At 35.3% G+C, this 20050-nt stretch overlaps 1 protein-coding gene across 2 annotated transcripts in view; it reads right to left on the bottom strand.

Moving 5' to 3' along the window:
* Positions 1–20050, bottom strand: part of MIS18BP1 (MIS18 binding protein 1) — a 61029-nt gene that overhangs the window by 9047 nt on the left and 31932 nt on the right. For both annotated transcript variants that reach the window (XM_067736952.1, XM_067736963.1), the window contains exons 10-12: positions 10038–10201; positions 3962–4122; positions 1785–1933 (exon numbers count right to left, since the gene is read on the bottom strand). In XM_067736952.1, coding sequence (XP_067593053.1) covers positions 1785–1933; positions 3962–4122; positions 10038–10201 — 474 coding nt within the window. The remainder of the gene's footprint in view (positions 1–1784; positions 1934–3961; positions 4123–10037; positions 10202–20050) is intronic.

The raw sequence follows: 20050 nt of genomic DNA, 5'->3' as shown, positions 1-20050 counted from the left end.
GATATCACTTATATGTGGAATCTAAAATATGACACAAATGAACCTATCTACCAAACAGAAACAGACTCACAGACATAGAAAACAGACTTGTGGTTGCCAAAGGGGAGAGGGGGTGCAGGAGAGATGGATTGGGAGTTTGGGATTAGCAGATGCAAACTATTATATATAGAATGGATAAACAACAGAGTCCTACTGTATAGCACCGGGAACTATATTCAATATCCTGTGATAAACCATAATGGAAAAGAATGTGAAAAAGAATATATATATGTATAACTGAATCACTTTGCTGTACAGTAGAAATTAACATTGTAAATCAACTATACTTAAATAAATTTAAAAAATTAAAAAAATTATATGCTCAATATACTTTCACCTGCACTAAATACTAAATTAAAAGTAAAAATAATTTGTGGATTGCTAGGGAAAAATTATGTTTTTGCTGAATAAATGCAAATTAAAATTTCACTAAGCTTCATGAGAGTACTAAGTGCTTTTTTTTTTTTTCAGTCATGATCATCTGGCTTCTATCTCTCACACCCCATGGAAATTGCTCTTAAGATCAGCACTGGCCTGCTTAATTGCCAAATGAATAGCCTATTTTCAGGCCTCATTTTTACCATTTTCCATTTTTTTCTCTGTGTTATATGACTGTTGGCCACCCATATGTTTTCTTAATTTTATTTATTTATATTAAAAAATAATGCTTATATTCAAATCGTGTGAAATTCAAAAAAGTATTCCTCTTATTTGTCCCAAGCTATCTTAGTTCTTCTCCCTAAGAATCACCAATGTTTTCAGTTGCTTATGTATCCCTTCAGAGATATTTAATCACATAAAAGTAATTATGTGATTTTAATCACATAAAAGCAATATATTTAAATCACATAAAAGCAGTTGTTTTATATTTAATCACATAAAAGCAATCACAAGTATATACACACACGCAGTCCCGATTTACACAAATTGTAACACATAATTAACCACATCTAACTTTTTGCATTTAATATATCTTGGACATTTTACCGTAAGTACATAAAGAATTTCTTCATTAATGTCTATGGCTACATAATATATCAGAATTTATTTGATTAGTCCCTAATTGATGGACATTTGTTTCCAGTCTTTTGTCATTATAAACAATATTGCAATGAATTAGTTGTACATTCACAATTCTCGAAGTAGGACTGCTAAGTCAGAGCATATGCATTTATAATTTTGATAGATACCAACAAATTACTGCCTGCAGAGACTGAACTAATTTACCTTCTCACTAGTAATGCATGAGAATGGCTTTCCTTTTCTTGTTTATTTGTAGGAGTGTTATAACAGAGAAATTAGCCTTCTTCCTGTGATGAGTTCCACAAATTCTTTTCTCAGACTGTCATTTGTCTTTTGATTGTTTATGGTGGTTGGTACCAGGTAAAATGTTTTATTTTCTGTATGGTTGACTTTATCATACTTTTTGTTAGTGGCTTCTGCTTCTTCTGAGGTTATAAAATAATTCTCTAAGGTGTTTTTAAGGTATATTTTATAGTTTAATTCTTTACAGGCAAAACTTTGACCCATCTAGAATCTAACGTAAAGTGTCACTTGTGTACTGACACCATTGAATAACATCCCTCCTTGTGGAAACTGTCCATTCTTGACTTCTAGGAACTATTCTTTCATGATTTTTTAAAAATAATGATGACTCCTTTCATTACTGACATCTACTCTCTTCAACTCATGGAATATTAAAAGTTGATGCAGAGAATTACAGTATCATATGCACAAATACTTACCTATTTATAGAGGCTAGCATGCCAGGACTGACATGCTGACACTGAGGAGTTTTTGCCAGTGGAAAGATAACCGATGATGGAGTTGTTGGATTTCTGTCCATATTTGGCAGAATATCATCCTCTTCTTGACTGTCCCGGAAACTTGGTAACTAGAAAGCAAATATATATTACTGACAGGCACTCCTAAAAACGGAATTCCTCATTATCACAAATTGTTTTTTTGGGGAGATGATAAGTTGTTTTCTGTCTTATAATTTCACAACTGAGTAACTAAAAATATTAGTAGGTAGCGAACAGAGCCTTGGCCTCTAAAAAACCTAGTTTCTGTTGTGTAAAACAGAGATAATGGACACACATTTCTAGCGCTGTGTAGACTAGGGTCAGCAAATGTTTTCTGTAAAGAGTCAGACAGAAAGTATTTTAGGGTTTTGTGGTCCATACAGTCTCTATTCCAACTACTCAGCTCTGCTGTTGAAGCAGGAAAGCAGCCATAGCTAACATGTCTGTGTTACAATAAAATATTGTTTACAAAAAAAGGTGATATGCCAGATTTGGCCTATGCACCAAGTATGCTGACCTCTGTGTAGACAGAACAAAACAAAACTGTAATTGATTTACTATTATGCTTGGTACTAAATAGACAGTCAAGCAGTATTAAACTTTTTGTGTGCATATATTTCCAATAAACAGCAATTCAATCCTTAATTAAGATTTTACTTACCTTTATATTAAAACCTTAGGAACAGTGGACTTCTGCCACAGAAAATGAACTAATTCACTGCTTTCTATTTCTATTGCTTTCAAAATGTTGCTACTGTTGCATTTAGGTCAAAACAAATATAGAACCTGAAATGATGGGGGAATAATATAAAGGGTACAATGCCTAAAGGACCATGGTTTTTGTGCAAAGAACACAGTAAGATTCTCAGATGGCTCCCTTAAAATACCTTCCTTCATAACCTGTGTAGGCAAAAAGAGAGCTCAGATAATGATGTTATTACTAAATTCTTAAAGCACTGTGTAGCCTTTTAAAATTGGAGATGATTTAACAACATTGTGAAATGGGTAGATGAAAAAATTACCCTTAAGTGTAGCTCACTAAAACAAATCTCAGTTTTTATGCTTAATAGTCCAGTTGTCTATATACATCCATTTCTGCATTACTTTAATCTTAATATTCTTAACATTTTATATTTAGAGTCTACAAAGTCTCAGATTTGCACTTAATATTTGCACTATATTTAACTGTGTTTATGAAGTACATCCTTACTGGATATACAGATTGTTTTCAGCTTTTTGCTGTGAAGATAAATGTACAAGGAGTATCTTTGTGAAGATTTTTGCCTTCTTTTGAATTTCTTAGGATAAACTCCCATGAATAGATATAATCTTTATGGCTCTCATATACTGCCATAATGCTTTCCAAAAGATAAGATTCAATTATGTATACACTGACATATGACTATATCAACATGCCTACTGCTTTTTGTTAGTGAATATTTTAACTTATTTTTTTAAAAGATTCTGTAATTTAGAAGGTATATAATTTACTTTGTTTTCCTTTGATAGCTAGTTAAAATGCCCCTAAGTGTTCATTCAGCCTTTTAAATTTTTCTTGCCTACTTTTTTCCTGTGAGCTTGATACTTTTTATTATTCCAGTAACATCTGAATGAGTTCTTCATATTATACATATTATTGTCTTTATCTGTTGCAAATATTTTATCCCAGTCACTGAAGTTTTTAGTTTTGTGATTTTTCATACTACAAAAATTCTTGTATACATTCAAATCTGTCAATCTTATGCTGTCACTTAATCCCTCCTCCCAATTTACTATGCAGTAGGTAATAATCTTTTCTTATCACCCCCCCTTTTTAAGTTTGCCTCACTGCATATGAATTTTAAATATATATGTTTGGTCTATCTCTGGATTTTCTATTTGGTTCTACAACCATTACTTCTGAACCCCACTGAAGGGGAGACTCTGGCCACTGATGAGAATGGCATCAGAATGCTTCTTATACTATACTATATTTTACTATACTATACTTTGGCATATCAGTGAGGGCTATCAATCCTTGGCCTACATATTAGGGATGAACACTAACCATACATAAAATGAAAGATATAAAAGTCAGTATAAAGAAAACAATGATTTCATACATTTAAGATGCTTACCAGTACTCTTTGATGCTGCAAAGGTGTTGTACTGAAAAAATCATCATGGTCATCTTTTGGCAACTGTTCCAGAAAATCCCTCATCTGCTGCTTCCTTTTAAGAGTTCCCACTTTGGCAGTTATCTTAATAGTTTGCTTCTTATCAGAATCACTGATCTTGCCTTAAGAGTCAGCAAAACATTTTGATAAGGATTTAGTCATTTATACTAACTGCTCTATAAAGTGAACAGCCTTTGCAAATTCTGAATTGTGTATTTACATTAAATAAACTCAGTCTCTGTTGTTAATATTTCCAAGCCTCTAATATAACAAATGATTCTTTCTACACTGGGATCTGCGCAATGTGATTAGATTACAAGACTACTCAGGAAGAAATTACATTAGGATTAGGTAGCATGAGGTTGAAAAGGTTCTTTACCTGTGAGAAAGGTTACCTCTCACACTTCTCTCGCTGACTATCTAACTTATTGATTTTGCTAAAATATAAACCTTATTGAATTAAGACAGGGATACTGAATATTCCCTAAAGCCTGGTATAGGACTTCTCTGGCAGAAACACTGGCCAGGAGTGTGTACAACTAGGGACTATAAAAACTAAATTTATTCTGAGTTTTCTTATGAATTACTAGGGGGCCCTACCCAAGTGGCCTCAAATTAACTTAGACCCTTAGAACAATAATCCAGTTATTGAAATCTCTGGATCCAACTGCAGATTTCCTAGAACAAACTCAAAGCACAAGGCTGCTAAGGCAACTATTGATGTAAGTAAGTAGCTAGGTCAGACTTAAAAATTAAACAGATGATCCTTGGAGTTCTTCCTAGCTTTGAAATTTTAAAAACAACAAAAAATACCTATAATAAAACACATGGATAAATAGAAAATACATCTAATGAGTGATCAGAAATTGATACTGATCAGGAAACTTGCATAAGCCTTTTAGATAGCCTCATCCACCAGAGGGCAGACAGGAGAAGCAAGAAGAACTACAATCCTGCAGCCTGTGGAACAAAAACCACATTCACAGATAGACAAGATGAAAAGGCAGAGGGCTATGTACCAGATGAAGGAACAAGATAAAACCTTAGAAAAACAACTAAATGAAGTGGAGATAGGCAACCTTCCAGAAAAAGAATTCAGAAAAACGATAGTGAAGATGATCCAGGACCTCGGAAAAAGAATGGAGGCAAAGATGTAGAAGACGCAAGAAATGTTTAACAAAGATCTAGAAGAATTAAAGAACAAACAAACAGAGATGAACAACACAATAACTGAAATGAAAAATACACTAAAAGGAATCAAGAGCAGAATAACTGAGGCAGAAGAACGGATAAGTGACCTGGTAGACAGAATGGTGGAATTCACTGTCATGGAACAGAATAAAGAAAAAAACATGAGGAAAAATGAAGACAGCCTAAGAGACCTGTGGGACAACAATAAACGCAACAACATTGGAATTATAGGGATCCCAGAAGGAAGAGAGAGAAAGAGAGGACCCAAGAAAATATTTGAAGAGATTATAGTCGAAAACTTCCCTAACATGGGAAAGGAAATAGCCACCCAAGTCCAGGAAGTGGAGAGAGTCCCATACAGGATAAACCCAAGGAGAAACACGCCGAGACACAAAGTAATCAAATTGGCAAAAATTAATGAAGAATTGAATACAGCAAGGGAAAAACTACAAATAACATACAAGGGAACTCCCATAAGGTTAACAGCTGATTTCTCAGCAGAAACTCTACAAGCCAGAAGGGAGTGGCATGATATACTTAAAGTGATGAAAGGGAAGAACCTACAACCAAGATTACTCTACCGGGCAAGGATCTCATTCAGATTTGATGGAGAAATCAAAAGCTTTACAGACAAGCCAAAGCTAAGAGAATTCAGCACCACCAAACCAGCTCTACAACAAATGCTAAAGGAACTTCTCTAGGCAGGCAACACAAGAGAAGAAAAGGATCTAAAAAAACAAACCCAAACAATTAAGAAAATGGTAAAAGGAACATACATATCAATAATTACCTTAAACGTGAATGCATTAAATGCTCCAACCAAAAGACACAGGCTTGCTGAATGGATACAAAAACAAGACCCATATATATGCTGTCTACAAGAGACCCACTTCAGACGAAGGGACACATTCAGACTGAAAGTGAGGGGATGGAAAAAGATATTCCATGCAAATGGAAATCAAAAGAAAGCTGAAGTAGCAATACTCATATCAGATAAAACAGACTTTAAAATAAAGAATGTTACAAGAGACAAGGAAGTACACTACATAATGATCAAGGAATCAATCCAAGAAGAAGATATAACAATTATAAATATATATGCACCCAACATAGGAGCACCTCAATACATAAGGCAACTGCTAACAGCTTTCAAAGAGGAAATCGACAGTAACACAATAATAGTGGGGGACGTTAACACCTCACTTACACCAATGGACAGATCATCCAAACAGAAAATTCATAAGGAAATACAAACTTTAAAACACAATAGACCAGACAGATTTAATTGACATTTATAGGACATTCCATCCAAAAGCAGGTTACACTTTCTTCTCAAGTGCGCACGGAACATTCTCCAGGATAGATCACATTTTGGGTCACAAATCAAGCCTCAGTAAATTTAAGAAAATTTAACTCATATCAAGCATCTTTTCTGACCACAATGCTACGAGATTAGAAATCAATTACAGGGAAAAAAACGTAAAAAACACAAACACATGATGAGGCTAAACAGTATGTTACTAAATAACCAAGAGATCACTGAAGAAATCGAAGAGGAAATCAAAAAATACCTAGAGACAAATGATAATGAAAACACGATGATCCAAAACCTATGGGATGCAGCAAAAGCAGTTCTAAGAGGGAAGTTTATAGCTATACAAGCCTACCTGAAGAAACAAGAAAAATCTCAAACAATCTAACCTTACACCTAAAGGAACTAGAGAAAGAAGAACAAACAAAACCCAAAGTTAGCAGAAAGAAAGAAATCATAAAGATCAGAGCAGAAATAAATGAAATAGAAACAAAGAAAACAACAAAGATCAATAAAACTAAAAGCTGGTTCTTTGAGAAGATAAACAAAATTGATAAACCATTAGCCGGACTCATCAAGAAAAAGGAGAGGACTCAAATCAATAAAATTAGAAATGAAAAAGGAGAAGTTACAACAGACACTGCAGAAATATAAAGCATCCTAAGAGACTACTACAAGCAACTCTATGTCAATAAAATGGACCACCTGGAAGAAATGGACAAATTCTTAGAAAGGTATAACCTTCTAAGACTAAACCAGGAAGAAACAAAATATGAACAGACCAATCACAAGTAATGAAATTGAAACTGTGATTAAAAATCTTCCAACAAACAGAAGTCCAGGACCAGATGGCTTCACAGGTGAATTCTATCAAACATTTAGGGAAGAGCTAACACCCATCCTTCTCAGACTCTTCCAAAAAATTGCAGAGGGAGGAACACTCCCAAACTCATTCTATGAGGCCACCATCACCCTGATACCAAAACCAGACAAAGATACTACAAAATAAGAAAATTACAGACCAATATCACTGATGAATATAAATGCAAAAGTCCTCAACAAAATACTAGCAAACAGGATCCAACAACACATTAAAAGGATCATACACCATGATCAAGTGGGATTTATCCCAGGGATGCTAGGATTCTTCAATATACGCAAATCAATGTGATACACCATATTAACAAATTGAAGAATAAAAACCATATGATCATCTCAATAGATGCAGAAAAAAAGCTTTTGACAAAATTCAACACCAATTTATGATAAAAACTCTCCAGAAAGTGGGCATAGAGGGAACCTACCTCAACATAATAAAGGCCATATATGACAAACCCACAGCAAACATCATTCTCAATGGTGAAAAACTGAAAGCATTTCCTCTAAGATCAGGGAACAAGACAAGGATGTCCACTCTTGCTGCTATTATTCAACATAGTTTTGGAAGTCCTAGCCACGGCCAACAGAGAAGAAAAAGAAATAAAAGGAATACAAATTGGAAAAGAAGAAGTAAAACTGTCACTGTTTGCAGATGACATGATCCTATACATAGAGAATCCTAAAGATGCCACCAGAAAACTACTAGAGCTAATCAATGAATTTCGTAAAGTTGCAGGATACAAAATTAATACACAGAAATCTCTTGCATTCCCGTACACTAATGATGAAAAATCTGAAAGAGAAATTAAGGAAACACTCCCATTTACCACTGCAACAAAAAGAATAAAATACCGAGGAATAAACCTAGTTAGGGAGACAAAAGACCTGTATGCAGAAAAGTATAAGACACCGATGAAATAAATTAAAGATGATACAAACAGATGGAGAGATATAGCATGTTCTTGGATTGGAAGAATCAATATTGTGAAAATGACTTAACTACCCAAAGCAATCTACAGATTCAATGCAATGCCTATCAAATTACCAATGGCATTTTTCACAGAACTACAACAAAAAAATCTTAAAATTTGTATGGAGGCACAAGACCCCCAATAGCCAAAGCAGTCTTGAGGGGAAAAAACAGAGCTGGAGGAATCAAACTCCCTGACTTCAGACTATACTACAAAGCTACAGTAATCAAGACAATATGGTAGGGGCACAAAAACAGAAATGTAGATCAATGGAACAGGATAGAAAGCACAGAGATAAACCCACGCACCTATGGTCAACTAGTCTATGACAAAGGAGGCAAAGGATATACAATGGAGAAAAGACAGCCTCTTCAATAAGTGGTGCTGGGAAAACTGGACAGCTACATGTAAAAGAATGAAATTAGAACACTACCTAACACCATACATAAAAATAAACTCAAAATAGATTAGAGAAGTAAATATAAGACTAGACGCTATAAAACTCTTAGAGGAAAACATAGGAAGAACACTCTCTGACATAAATCACAGCAAGATTTATGTTGCTGTGTTTGTTATGTTTTTGATCCACCTCTTAGAGTAATGGAAATAAAAACAAAAATAAACAAATGGGACCTAATGAAACTTAAAAGCTTTTGCAAAGTAAAGGAAACTACAAACAAGACGAAAAGAGAACCCTCAGAATGGGAAATATATTTGCAAACGAATCAACAGACAAAGGATTAATCACCAAAATATATAAACAGCTCATGCAGCTCAATATTAAAGAAACAACCCAATCCAAAAATGGGCAGAAGACCTAAATAGACATTTCTCCAAAGAAGACATACAGATGGCCAAGAAGCACATGAAAAGCTCCTCAACATCACTAATTATTAGAGAAATGCAAATCAAAACTACAATGAGTTATTACCTCACACCAGTTAAAATGGTCATCATCAGAAAATCTACAAACAAATGCTGGAAAGGGTGTGGAGAAATGGGAACCCTCTTGCACTGTTGGTGGGAATGAAAATTGACACAGCCACTACGGAGAACAGTATGGAGGTTCCTTAAAAAACTAAAAAAAACTAAAAATAGAATTACCACATGACCCAGCAATCCCACTACTGGGTTACCCAGAGGAAACCATAATTCAAAAAGACACATGCATCCCAATGTTCACTGCAGCACTATTTACAATAGCCAGGTCATGGAAGCAACCTAAATGCCCCTTGACAGACAAATGATTAATGAAGATGTGGTACATATATACAACGGAATATTACTCAGCCATAAAAAGGAATGAAATTGGGTCATTTGTAGAGACGTGGATGAATCTACAGACTGTCATACAGAGTGAAGTAAGTCAGAAAGAGAAAAACAAATATCGCATATTAACACATGTATGTGTAACCTAGAAAAATGGTACAGATGAACCGGTTAGCAGGGCAGAAATTGACGCACAGATGTAGAGAACAAACGTATGGATACCAAGGTGGGAAAGCAGTGTCGGGTGGGGGTGGTGGTGTGATGAATTGGGAGATTGGGATTGACATGTATACACTGATGTGTATAAAATGGATGACTAATAAGAACATGCTGTATAAAAAAATAAATAAAATAAAATTCAAAAAAAGAAATCGATACTAAGAACTAGGAAAAAACTATTTCCTACAAAGGTTACCTTTGGGGTTGACTGGCTTTTTCTTGGTGACATGTTTCTGAGATCTTTTTCCTCGGGGATCTTCCATGTATTTCCTCTGGCATTCATGAGCAGATCGAGAACCTACAGCCATAGCCACCTCTGACCAGAAACCAGGTTTGTGCTTTGGAAGAGATGCAAAAGCACTATCGAAGACCAAAAACAGTTAAAGAACAAGCAATTCAACTCAATAAAAAAATAACCTTCTGAAGGGATACTACTAAATCAAGGAGAATTACTGAGCTGAAGGAATTTTATCAAAATCATTCTAGATAACTATTTAGGAAGAAGATAGTATTCTCTCCACTTAATAACCTACTCTAATGCTTAAAATACAAACATGTAAGTGTACATATCTAGTAGATGCCTTCTATTTTGTTGTAGTCTATTAAACCTGAAAAACCATGCCCAATCTTTCAACATTTTTTTCCTAAGTCCAACTAATCAGTTATTAGATCTTTGGGGGGACTCTAGCATGACTAACTTTTGTACACTGCTGCACAAATCTTACTGGTGCTAACTATATTGGAAGACAAGCTCCTAGTTTCTATATATTCCATGTTACAAACTCTTATTAAAAAGTGTTACGCTTGCTTTCATTCTATTATAATTTATAGAACACAATATTTTAGATATAATACTTAACTGAGGGAAATGAAAATTGAAATAGAAAAAAACTAAGTCAATATAAGGTAGTTCCCCAATTTAACAAACGAGTTACATTCTAAAATCTCATTGCAAATGATTACAGTAAGTCCCCTACATATGAATGAATTTCGTTCCGAGACTGCATTTTTAAGTCCAATTTGTTGGTAAATCCAACAAAGTTAGCCTAGGTATCCAACTAACACAATTGGCTATATAGTGCTATACTGTAATACGCTTATATTGCTTTTCACACAAATAATACATTAAAAACAAACACAAAGAATAAAAACATTTTTACTCTTACACTAAAGTACCTTGAAGAGTACAGTAGTACCAGCTACATCACCACTGCTTTTATGCTTGCATCCGGACATCCTGGGCTTGAAATAAAGATACTGTACTACTGTACTCGATACAATATTGTACAGTAAAGCACACAAAAGCACAACTACTTGTAAAGGATGCACATACATGACAGTATACACCAGACATGTGAACTAACTTATGTGACTGGACATGTGAACACATGTTCGCATCTTCGGAAGTTCACAACTTGAAGGTTCGGATGTAGGGGACTTACTGTATTTAGAACCTGGTATACATATTACTGCCCTCCCCCTCCAAGAGATATTATATATTGTGGTTAGGCTGATAGTTCTGCCAGAAAAGATCTATTTAACTCACGTTAACCTATGCAGTGTTATGCTGGTAAATTTTTAACAACTAGTTCTCTGGGGTTAAAAAGCCCCAATTTGTAGTGTTTGTCAATTTCCATGTTGTAAATACTCCTATCATGGATGATTTCAAGTTACCAACATGGAGTGAGAAATGTGCAACAGCACACAATTATAAAGAATTTCCACTACACAGATATGACAGATGTAAAGAACCTCAAGGGCACAGATAATAAAATATAGTAAAATAATTAGGAAGTGATGAGTTTAGAGTTTTAGTTTGTTTCTAATAAATTTATTTAACCTTTAGTTTATATAATTTAATTTTTAATAATGATCATGAAACATTTAATTTGTAAAATTCATGAAAATTTAAGAATCAACTTTTGTGAACAGATATGATCTAACTACAGAATACCACTCACTCGATGCATAAAAGGAGAACAAATACTTATGGGCATTGAACACTTAACAAATGTTCTACCCTTGCATAACTAATCATTCCACATGTGTTCTAAAGCGGAGAACTATAGGGAGGGGGCTCAAGCTTCCCTATCTGTGTACATAGCTAACATTCAAGTCTAGGATTGCCTAAAAGGACTATTTTGTCATAATAAAAATACTTAATGCACTTAATAAGAAATTAGTCTGTAATGAACACATCTCCTCTAGTTAATCCCAGATAATTTAAAAAGGCAAATGTAATATCATTCCAGTCCTACTTAAAAATCACTTCATCATTTTTAAGCATAAAAACCGAAATATGATCTATGTTCTTCCTCGCCTGTCTATTCTCATCCTCTACAGCTCTTCCCTCACTTTCTGTAGGCCAGTCATTTTGGCCTTTAGTATTTTTAAACATGCTCTCTTACTTTCTACTTTTACATACACTGTTTTACTTTAAAGCGTACTTATCATGAATCTTTGGCCTAAATACTTCTTATTTAACCTTCAAATCTTAGTTCTAGTATCTGCCTAAACTAAGTCAGATTTCCCTGATAAATACTGTCATAAACTTCTTACAGGGATTATTTGCTAAGTATCTGTCTACCCTACTAGGTTATAAGCATGATGGGGGGGGGTACAAAACAGTGGGCTGCAACCAAGAATCACTTAAGGAGCTTATAGCAAAATGCAAGCAAGCAAGTAAAATAAGCGAACAGATTCATAGACTCCATCCCTTAAGATTTCAATACAGTAGGTCTGGGGCAGCAATCCTTTGCATTTTCCAAAAGCTCCTCATGTGATTATTTTGCTTTGAAATCAGCATTAGAATTGCTTTACGTTGTTTGTAAGAAAGAGGCATTACATCTAACCGAGTGGAAAGTAGGAATAGGTGATAACAAGGAAATGTTACAGGGAGGAGGTGACATGTGAGATAAAATTTGAAGGATGGATAAAAATATAACAGGTGAAAATGAGGCCATAATATTGGCAAGGAAATGAAGACAAGGAAGAACTACATATGGTTAGGGAATGATAAATAGTTCATATTTATAGAACAGTAAATTTCAAAGAAATAGCTGCAGGTCAAAGCTGTAAAAAACTAGAGAAGCATAAAACCCAAACCCAAACCTGCCATATCTGAATATTTTAATAGTATGCAGTCTAGGCACTTTTTAAACAGTTTAAGTAAAATCATCTTTTTGGGTATGGTTCTATGAATCTTAACAGATATATAACACAACAGATGGAACAGTTCCATCAGACTGAAAAAAACTCCCAGTGCTACCCCTCTGTGGTCCACCACTATAACCACTGGAAATCCCTGATCCATTTTCTTTCTTTTTAGTTCTGTCTTCTCCAGAACATAACATAAATGGAATCATATAGTAAGTGACCTTTTTGGCTGGCATTTTTCACTCAGCATAATACCTCTGAAATTCATTCAAGTGGTTACAAGTATCAATAGTTCTTCCTTTTTATTACTCAATAGTCCACTCACTATAAGATCATACCACAATTTCGTTTATGAAGAAAGTATCATGAAAGTCAGGCAGAGAAATGAACTACGTAAAACCAAACTGTAACATTGTTTATGAACTTCTGGGCTCACACTGCAAATTTTGATATATTTTCTTTGTTGTTCAGTTCAGAATATCTTCCCTTGAGACTTCCTCTCTGACTCATAGATTATTTATAGGTGTGTTATTTATTTTTCAACCACTTGGAATTTTTTGTTTTCTTTTACGGACTTGTAGTTTAATTCAATTATGGCCAGAGAACACCCTTTATATAACTTCAGTTATACTCAATTTGTTAAGATTTGTTTTATGACCTAGTAAATGTTCTTAGTGAATAATCCACCTATCCTTAGAAATAATGTGTTTTTTCCCTGTTGGGTACACTATTCCAAAATGTCAGCTAGCACAGTTGGCTGATGGTGTTGTTCATTCAGTTCTTGTATACCCTTACTAATTATCTGTTTACTACTGCCATCAATTACCAAGAATACTGAAGTCTCCAACTATAATTGTGGATTTGACTCTTTTCAGTTCAGTACTTTCCTTTTAGTTTTGTCAGATTTTGATTCATGTATTTTGAGGTTTTGTTCTCAGGTGCATACACATTTACGATTGTTAAGTCTTCCTGGTGAAATGGCACTTCTATCATTTTGTAATGTCCTTCTTTATTCTCGATATTTTCTTCATACTGAAATCTTTGATTAGTATTAGTATAGCCACTCCAGCTATCTATTGAATTTGCATGGTATGTATCTATCCTTTCACTTTTAACTTACCTATGTCCTATTTGAAGTGAGTTTCCTTTATACAACACAGTGGGATCATGTTTTTAAATTCATTCTAACAATCTTTTAAATGGTATTTATATTATTAACATAATTAATGTAATTGTTTTTCTTTGTTCCTCCTGTTTTCTATTTCCTTTTTCTGCCTTTTTTTTAGTATTTTAATTTATCTATTAAATGTTTGAAGATATGTGTAGTTTTTTAGTGGCTGCTCTGGGGTTTACTATATACATACTGAACAGTTAACTCAGAATCAGTATCTTACTACTTCAAGTAAAATCTTACCATCATATAAGCCTCTTCCTCACTTGTCTTCTGTATCACATTTATAAACACTGAAGAACTCCATCATGCAATGCAATATTTGCCTTAAACCGCTAAACATTTACAAGAACTCAAGAGAAGTCTACTGTATTTACCCAGAGTTGCCATCTGTCTTCCTATTCCTCCATTCCTGATACTGACTGCCTCTTTCCTCTCTCATCTCATTCTGTTATTGAGCCTATCCAGTGAGTTTTTATCTTATTTTTCAGTTCTAAAATTTCCATTTGATCCTTATTTACATTTTCTATTTCTTGCTGAGACATTATAAATTTCTGTTCAAGAATGTTTGCTTTTAGTTCCTGAAGCATTTTTATATACCTGCTTCAGAATCTTGTCAGGTAATTCCAACATCTGTGTCAATCCCAGCATTCGCATCTGTTGATTATTTTTTCCATAAGAGTTGAAATTTTCCTGGTTCTTTGTATGCTAAGTAATTTTGGATTATTTCCTAGACATTCTGAATGACAAAACTCTGGGTCTTACATATATTTTATAGAGAATATTAATATTTTTGTTTTAGCAGGCAACCAACCTGGCTGTAATCTGAGCTATAAATTCCAGTCAGTCTTCTGTGGTTGCAGTTTCATTGTCAGTTCCATTTTTAAAGCTTTGCAGTGTTATTAGGATATACTGCATGTTGGACACTGGGTGGCTGGCTTGGAAACTGCATGGTGGTCTACCATTTAGTTCAGTTCTCAAAGTCTTGGGTATGCTGTTTAGGATCAGATCCACAAATGGGCAACTCAAGGGTGAGCCTAAAAGTTCATAAACAACTTTATAGGGTTGCTTTCCCTAGGTCCTCCCTCTCTGCAGTCTTTGGTTCCCTAGGGTTCCCATTTTTGATTCTCTGGCAGAAACCTGGGGTTTTAGTTACCCAGCTCTGCTGCACACTTTATAAAATTTTATCTTTCTCAGGGCCAAGCAGAGGACAGAAAGAGAAAATTGCAAAATGGTTTGCCCCACCCTTTTGAGACCTCTACCCGAACTGGAGAGGAAGGTTCCGCACTTTGAGTTTTAGGTATGTGTGGGCCCCAAATGATGCTGTGATGCTTGCTCCTGCTGGATTGTATGGGTACTGGGTTATAAGAGAAAGGAGAAAAGAAAAAGAAACAACTGAGAGATTTCCTCTACTGTTTCTGAGTGTTAGTAATCCCCCTTCCTGTTCAAGCCATAACTGAAGGGCTTCTCTTTGAACTCTCTTTGTCTTGCCTCAATGCCCCCTTCCTGGTTTTAGGTGGCCTTGAGTTTAGCTTGGGGGAATATCTAGAGGAAAAACTGGAAATTCACTTCCAGTTTGGTGGTTCTTAAAATTCTAGTCTCCCTCAATCAGCCTGTTATTATTTATCTTCCTGAGTCAACAAAAAGCTGTTCCAAGAATTCTGTCCAGGTGTTACAGCTGCATAGAAGAAACAGAGCGGAGTATGCTTACTCATCTTACTGGAAACTGGCATTTCTGTAGTCCAGGCACTTAAAAATCTCCTTGCATGATCTGAACATACAGCAAAGGTTGACAACTTTTATTAAAGGAAATAATGGGGGATACAGCTGGAAAGGATAACTGAGGTCAACTATTACTCTCAATGCAAGGCAGAAGAAATCTTTATATAATTTGAATTTGAGCAAGAATGCAAGTGAAGGTTTTTGATGTGTCAGAACCACAACTATACATTAAGACTAATCTGGAGTTGTATAAAACAGATTACTCAGATGAACAGAATAAAGTAAAAACACAAGGCTACTTACACAGTTCAGGCAAAAGGCATTAAAGGTCTGAAAAAAAGAGTAGTGTTAAGAAAAAGGCTGTACAGGCATATCTTGTTTTATTGCCCTTTGCTTTACTGTGTTTTTTACAAACTAAAGGTTTGTGGCAACCCTGTGTCAAGCAAGACTATTGGTGCCATATTTCCAACAGCATTTGCTCACTTCATGACTCTGTCACATTTGGTAATTCTCACAATATTTCACACTTTTTCATCATTATTATATTTGTTATGTGATCTGTGATGCTACTCTTGTATTGTTTGGGGTGCCATGAACTGTGCAAATATAAGACAGTGAATTTAATTGATAAATGTCGTGTGTGTTCTGACTGCTCCACTGACCAGCCATTCCCATCTCTCTCTCTCTCTCCTTGAGCCTCCTTATTCTCCGAGGATGCAAGAGTATTGAAATTAGGCCAATTAATAAGCCTACAATGGCCTCTAAATGTTCAAGTGAAAGGAAGAGTTGCAAGTCTCTCACTTTAAATCAAAAGCTAGAAATGATTAAGCTTAGTAAGGAAGGCATGTCAAGAGCTGACACAGGCTGAAAGCTAGGCCTCTTGTGCCAAACAGTAAAGTTGTGAATCCAAAGGAAAAAGTACTTTAAGGAAATTAAAAGTGCTACTCTAATGAACACACAAATGATAACAAATAGCCTTGTTGCTGATATGGAGAAAGTTTAGCGATCTGGATAGAAGATCAAACCAGTCACAAGATTCTTTTAAGCCAAAGTCTAATCTAGAGCAAGGTCCTAACTTTCTTTAATTCTACGAAGGGTGAGAGAGGTGAGGAAGCTTCAGATGAAAAGTCTGAAGCTAGCAGAGGTTGGCTCATGAGGTTTAATGAAAGAAGTGTCTCCATAAAAGTACAAAGTGAAGCAGCAAGTGCTAATGTAAAAGCTGCAGCAAGTTATCCAGAAGCTCTAGCTAAGATCATCAATGAAGGTGGTTACACTACACAACAGATTTTCAATGCAGATAAAACAGTCTTCTATTGGAAGAAGATGCCATCTATGACTTTTTTTTTTTTTTAATTAATTAATTTATTTTTATTTTTGGCTGTGTTGGGTCTTCATTTCTGTGCGAGGGCTTTCTCTAGTTGTGGCGAGTGGGGGCCACTCTTCATCACGGTGCGCGGGCCTCTCACTATCGCGGCCTCTCTGTTGCGGAGCACAAACTCCAGACGCGCAGGCTCAGTAGTTGTGGCTCACGGGCGCAGTTGCTCCGCGGCATGTGGGATCTTCCCAGACCAGGGCTCGAACCCATATTCCCTGCATTGGCAGGCAGATTCTCAACCACTGCGCCACCAGGGAAGCCCCCATCTATGACTTTTATAGCTAAGGAGGAAAAGTCAATGGCTGGCTTCAAATGACAGGCTGACTCTCTTGATACAGGCTCATGTAGCAGGGGACTTGAAGTTGAAGCCAATGCTTATTTACCACTCTGAAAACTCTAGGGTCCTTAGGTAGATTATGCTAAATCTCCTCTACCTGTGCTCTATAAATGGAACAAAGCCTGGAGGTCAGCACATCTATTTACAACAAGGTTTACTGAATCATTTTAAATTTTAAGACCACTGTGTAGAGCTACTGTTCAGAAAGAAAGATTCTTTTCAAAATATTACTGCTCATTTACAGTGTACCTGGTCACCCAAAAGCTCTGATGGAGATGTACAAGATTTATGTTGTTTTCAGCCTGCTAATATAACATCCATTCTGCAGCTTATGAATCAAGGAGTAATTTTGAATTTCAAGTCTTATTATTTAAGAAACATATTTCCTAAGGCTAGAGCTGCCACAGATAGTGATTCCTCTGATGGATCAAAGTAAATTGAATACCTTCTGGAAAGGATTCACCATTAAAATGCCATTAAGAATATTTGTGATTCATGGGAAGAGGTCTATTAAAATATCAACATTCACAGGAGTTTGGAAGAAGTTGATTCCAACCCTCATGAATGACTTGGAGGAGTTAAAGACTTCAATGGAAGAAGTCACTGCAGATGTAGTGGAAATAGCGAGAACTAGAATTAGAAGTGGAGCCTAAAGATGTGGCTGAATTACTACAATCTCATGATAAAACTTGAACTTATGAGGAACTGCTTCTTATGGATGAGCAAAGAAAGTGATTTCATGAGATGAAATCTACTCCTGGTGAAGATGCTGTGAAGACTGTTGAAATGACAACAAAGGATTTAGAATATTACATAAACTTAGTTGATAAAGCAGCAGCAGGGTTTGAGAGGACTGACTCCAATTTTGAAAGAAGTTCTACTGTGGGTAAAATGCTATCAATATCAAGGCAAGACCCTCCAACAGCAAAAGGATTACAACTTACTGAGGACTCAAATGATTAGCATTTTTAAGCAATAAATTATTTTTTTTAACTAGGGTATATACACTGGTGTTTTTGACATAATGCTATTGCACACTTAAGAGACTACAGTAGAGTGTAAACATAATTTTCATATGCACCAGGAAACCAAAAAATTAATGTGACTTTCTTTGTTGAGATATTCACCTTCTTCCAGTAGTCCAGAATTGAACCCACAATATTGCCTAAGTATAGCTGGTAGCTTCTTAATTTTAAAAAAAATTAGATTTAAAAAATTAGATTAAAAATCAATAATAATAGAGAGTTTAAACCTAGTTGACTAGAAAAATTACATATTCAGAAACAGGAATGTCAGGCAAAGTGGACAGGCAGGGGAAAATAAGTTTGGTTTTTGACATATTAAGTTAGCTGTAGGTGAGATTTATGTAGAGATGTCCAGCAGGGAAAGGGAAATACAAACCTAAGTACAAGAATTCAAGACCAGAGGCACAGATTTGGAAGTCCCTTTGCAAAAAGGAAAAGTAGAACTTCGGAATGAAAAGATCACTGGAATACACGACTGCTAGAAAGCAAACAGCCAAAACCAAGAAGTCTGAAGAATAAGAAAACCTTCTCTGCCTGAAAATAAGATAGAGAAGGAAAATTTAGGAAATCGAGAAAGGAAGAGTACAGTGGCACAAAGATGCCTTAGGAAGAGAAGGTAGATTTGAAAATGAATTCCAAATGTTATACAGTTGGGGGTACACAAGAGAATGGAACACTGAATGTGGCGTGTTTCTATGTTATCCTTCCCTCTTTTATCAATCATATCTTCCTTTCTTTCTACTAGATCATTTCCAAGAACATACCATTATACCCTGGCATGAGTCACCTTACAAACAAGCAAGCAAGCAACTAAACATACATGTTCCCTTATCTTCACACTGTCTTCTATGACTATGCATTCTTCTGTTCCCTATCATTGCCAAATTTCTTGTGTCATCCATCTAGGTTGTCTTTACTGTCTCATTCACTCTTCATCTCTCAACTATGATCTGGCTTCCAATACTAACTACCACACTACTGAAACTGCTTTTCAAGTCTATGTAGCTAAATCCAATTCTCATCATACCTGATTTATCAAGCAGCACTAATTAAGAAACCTTGGACAAATCACTGAATTTTTAAGACTAATTTCTCTTCTATAAATGAGGGGGAAAAGACTGTACTAAATAATCTACAAATTTGGATTCAAATTTAGAGTTTTATAATAGTAAATTTACTTATAAAATATTCCTTAAAATGTGAAGCTAAGTGAGAGAGCTGCATTTGTCTGTGTTGAAATGGTTTACCCCTGCTTTACTGAGGTATAATTGACAAAAAAACCTGTATATATTTAAAGTGTACATGTGATCATTTGACATACATATACATTGTGAAATGATTACCACAATCAAATTAATGAACACATCTGTCCCCTCACATAGTTACCCTTTTTTAGGGGGGAGGGGGAGGGGACTCTCTTGAA

The sequence above is a fragment of the Pseudorca crassidens genome, chromosome 1 (assembly GCF_039906515.1).
Source record: "Pseudorca crassidens isolate mPseCra1 chromosome 1, mPseCra1.hap1, whole genome shotgun sequence".
Lineage (NCBI taxonomy): Eukaryota > Metazoa > Chordata > Mammalia > Artiodactyla > Delphinidae > Pseudorca > Pseudorca crassidens.
The sequence above is the reverse complement of the archived record's forward strand: the minus strand, read 5'-3'. Positions and strand labels throughout refer to the sequence as shown.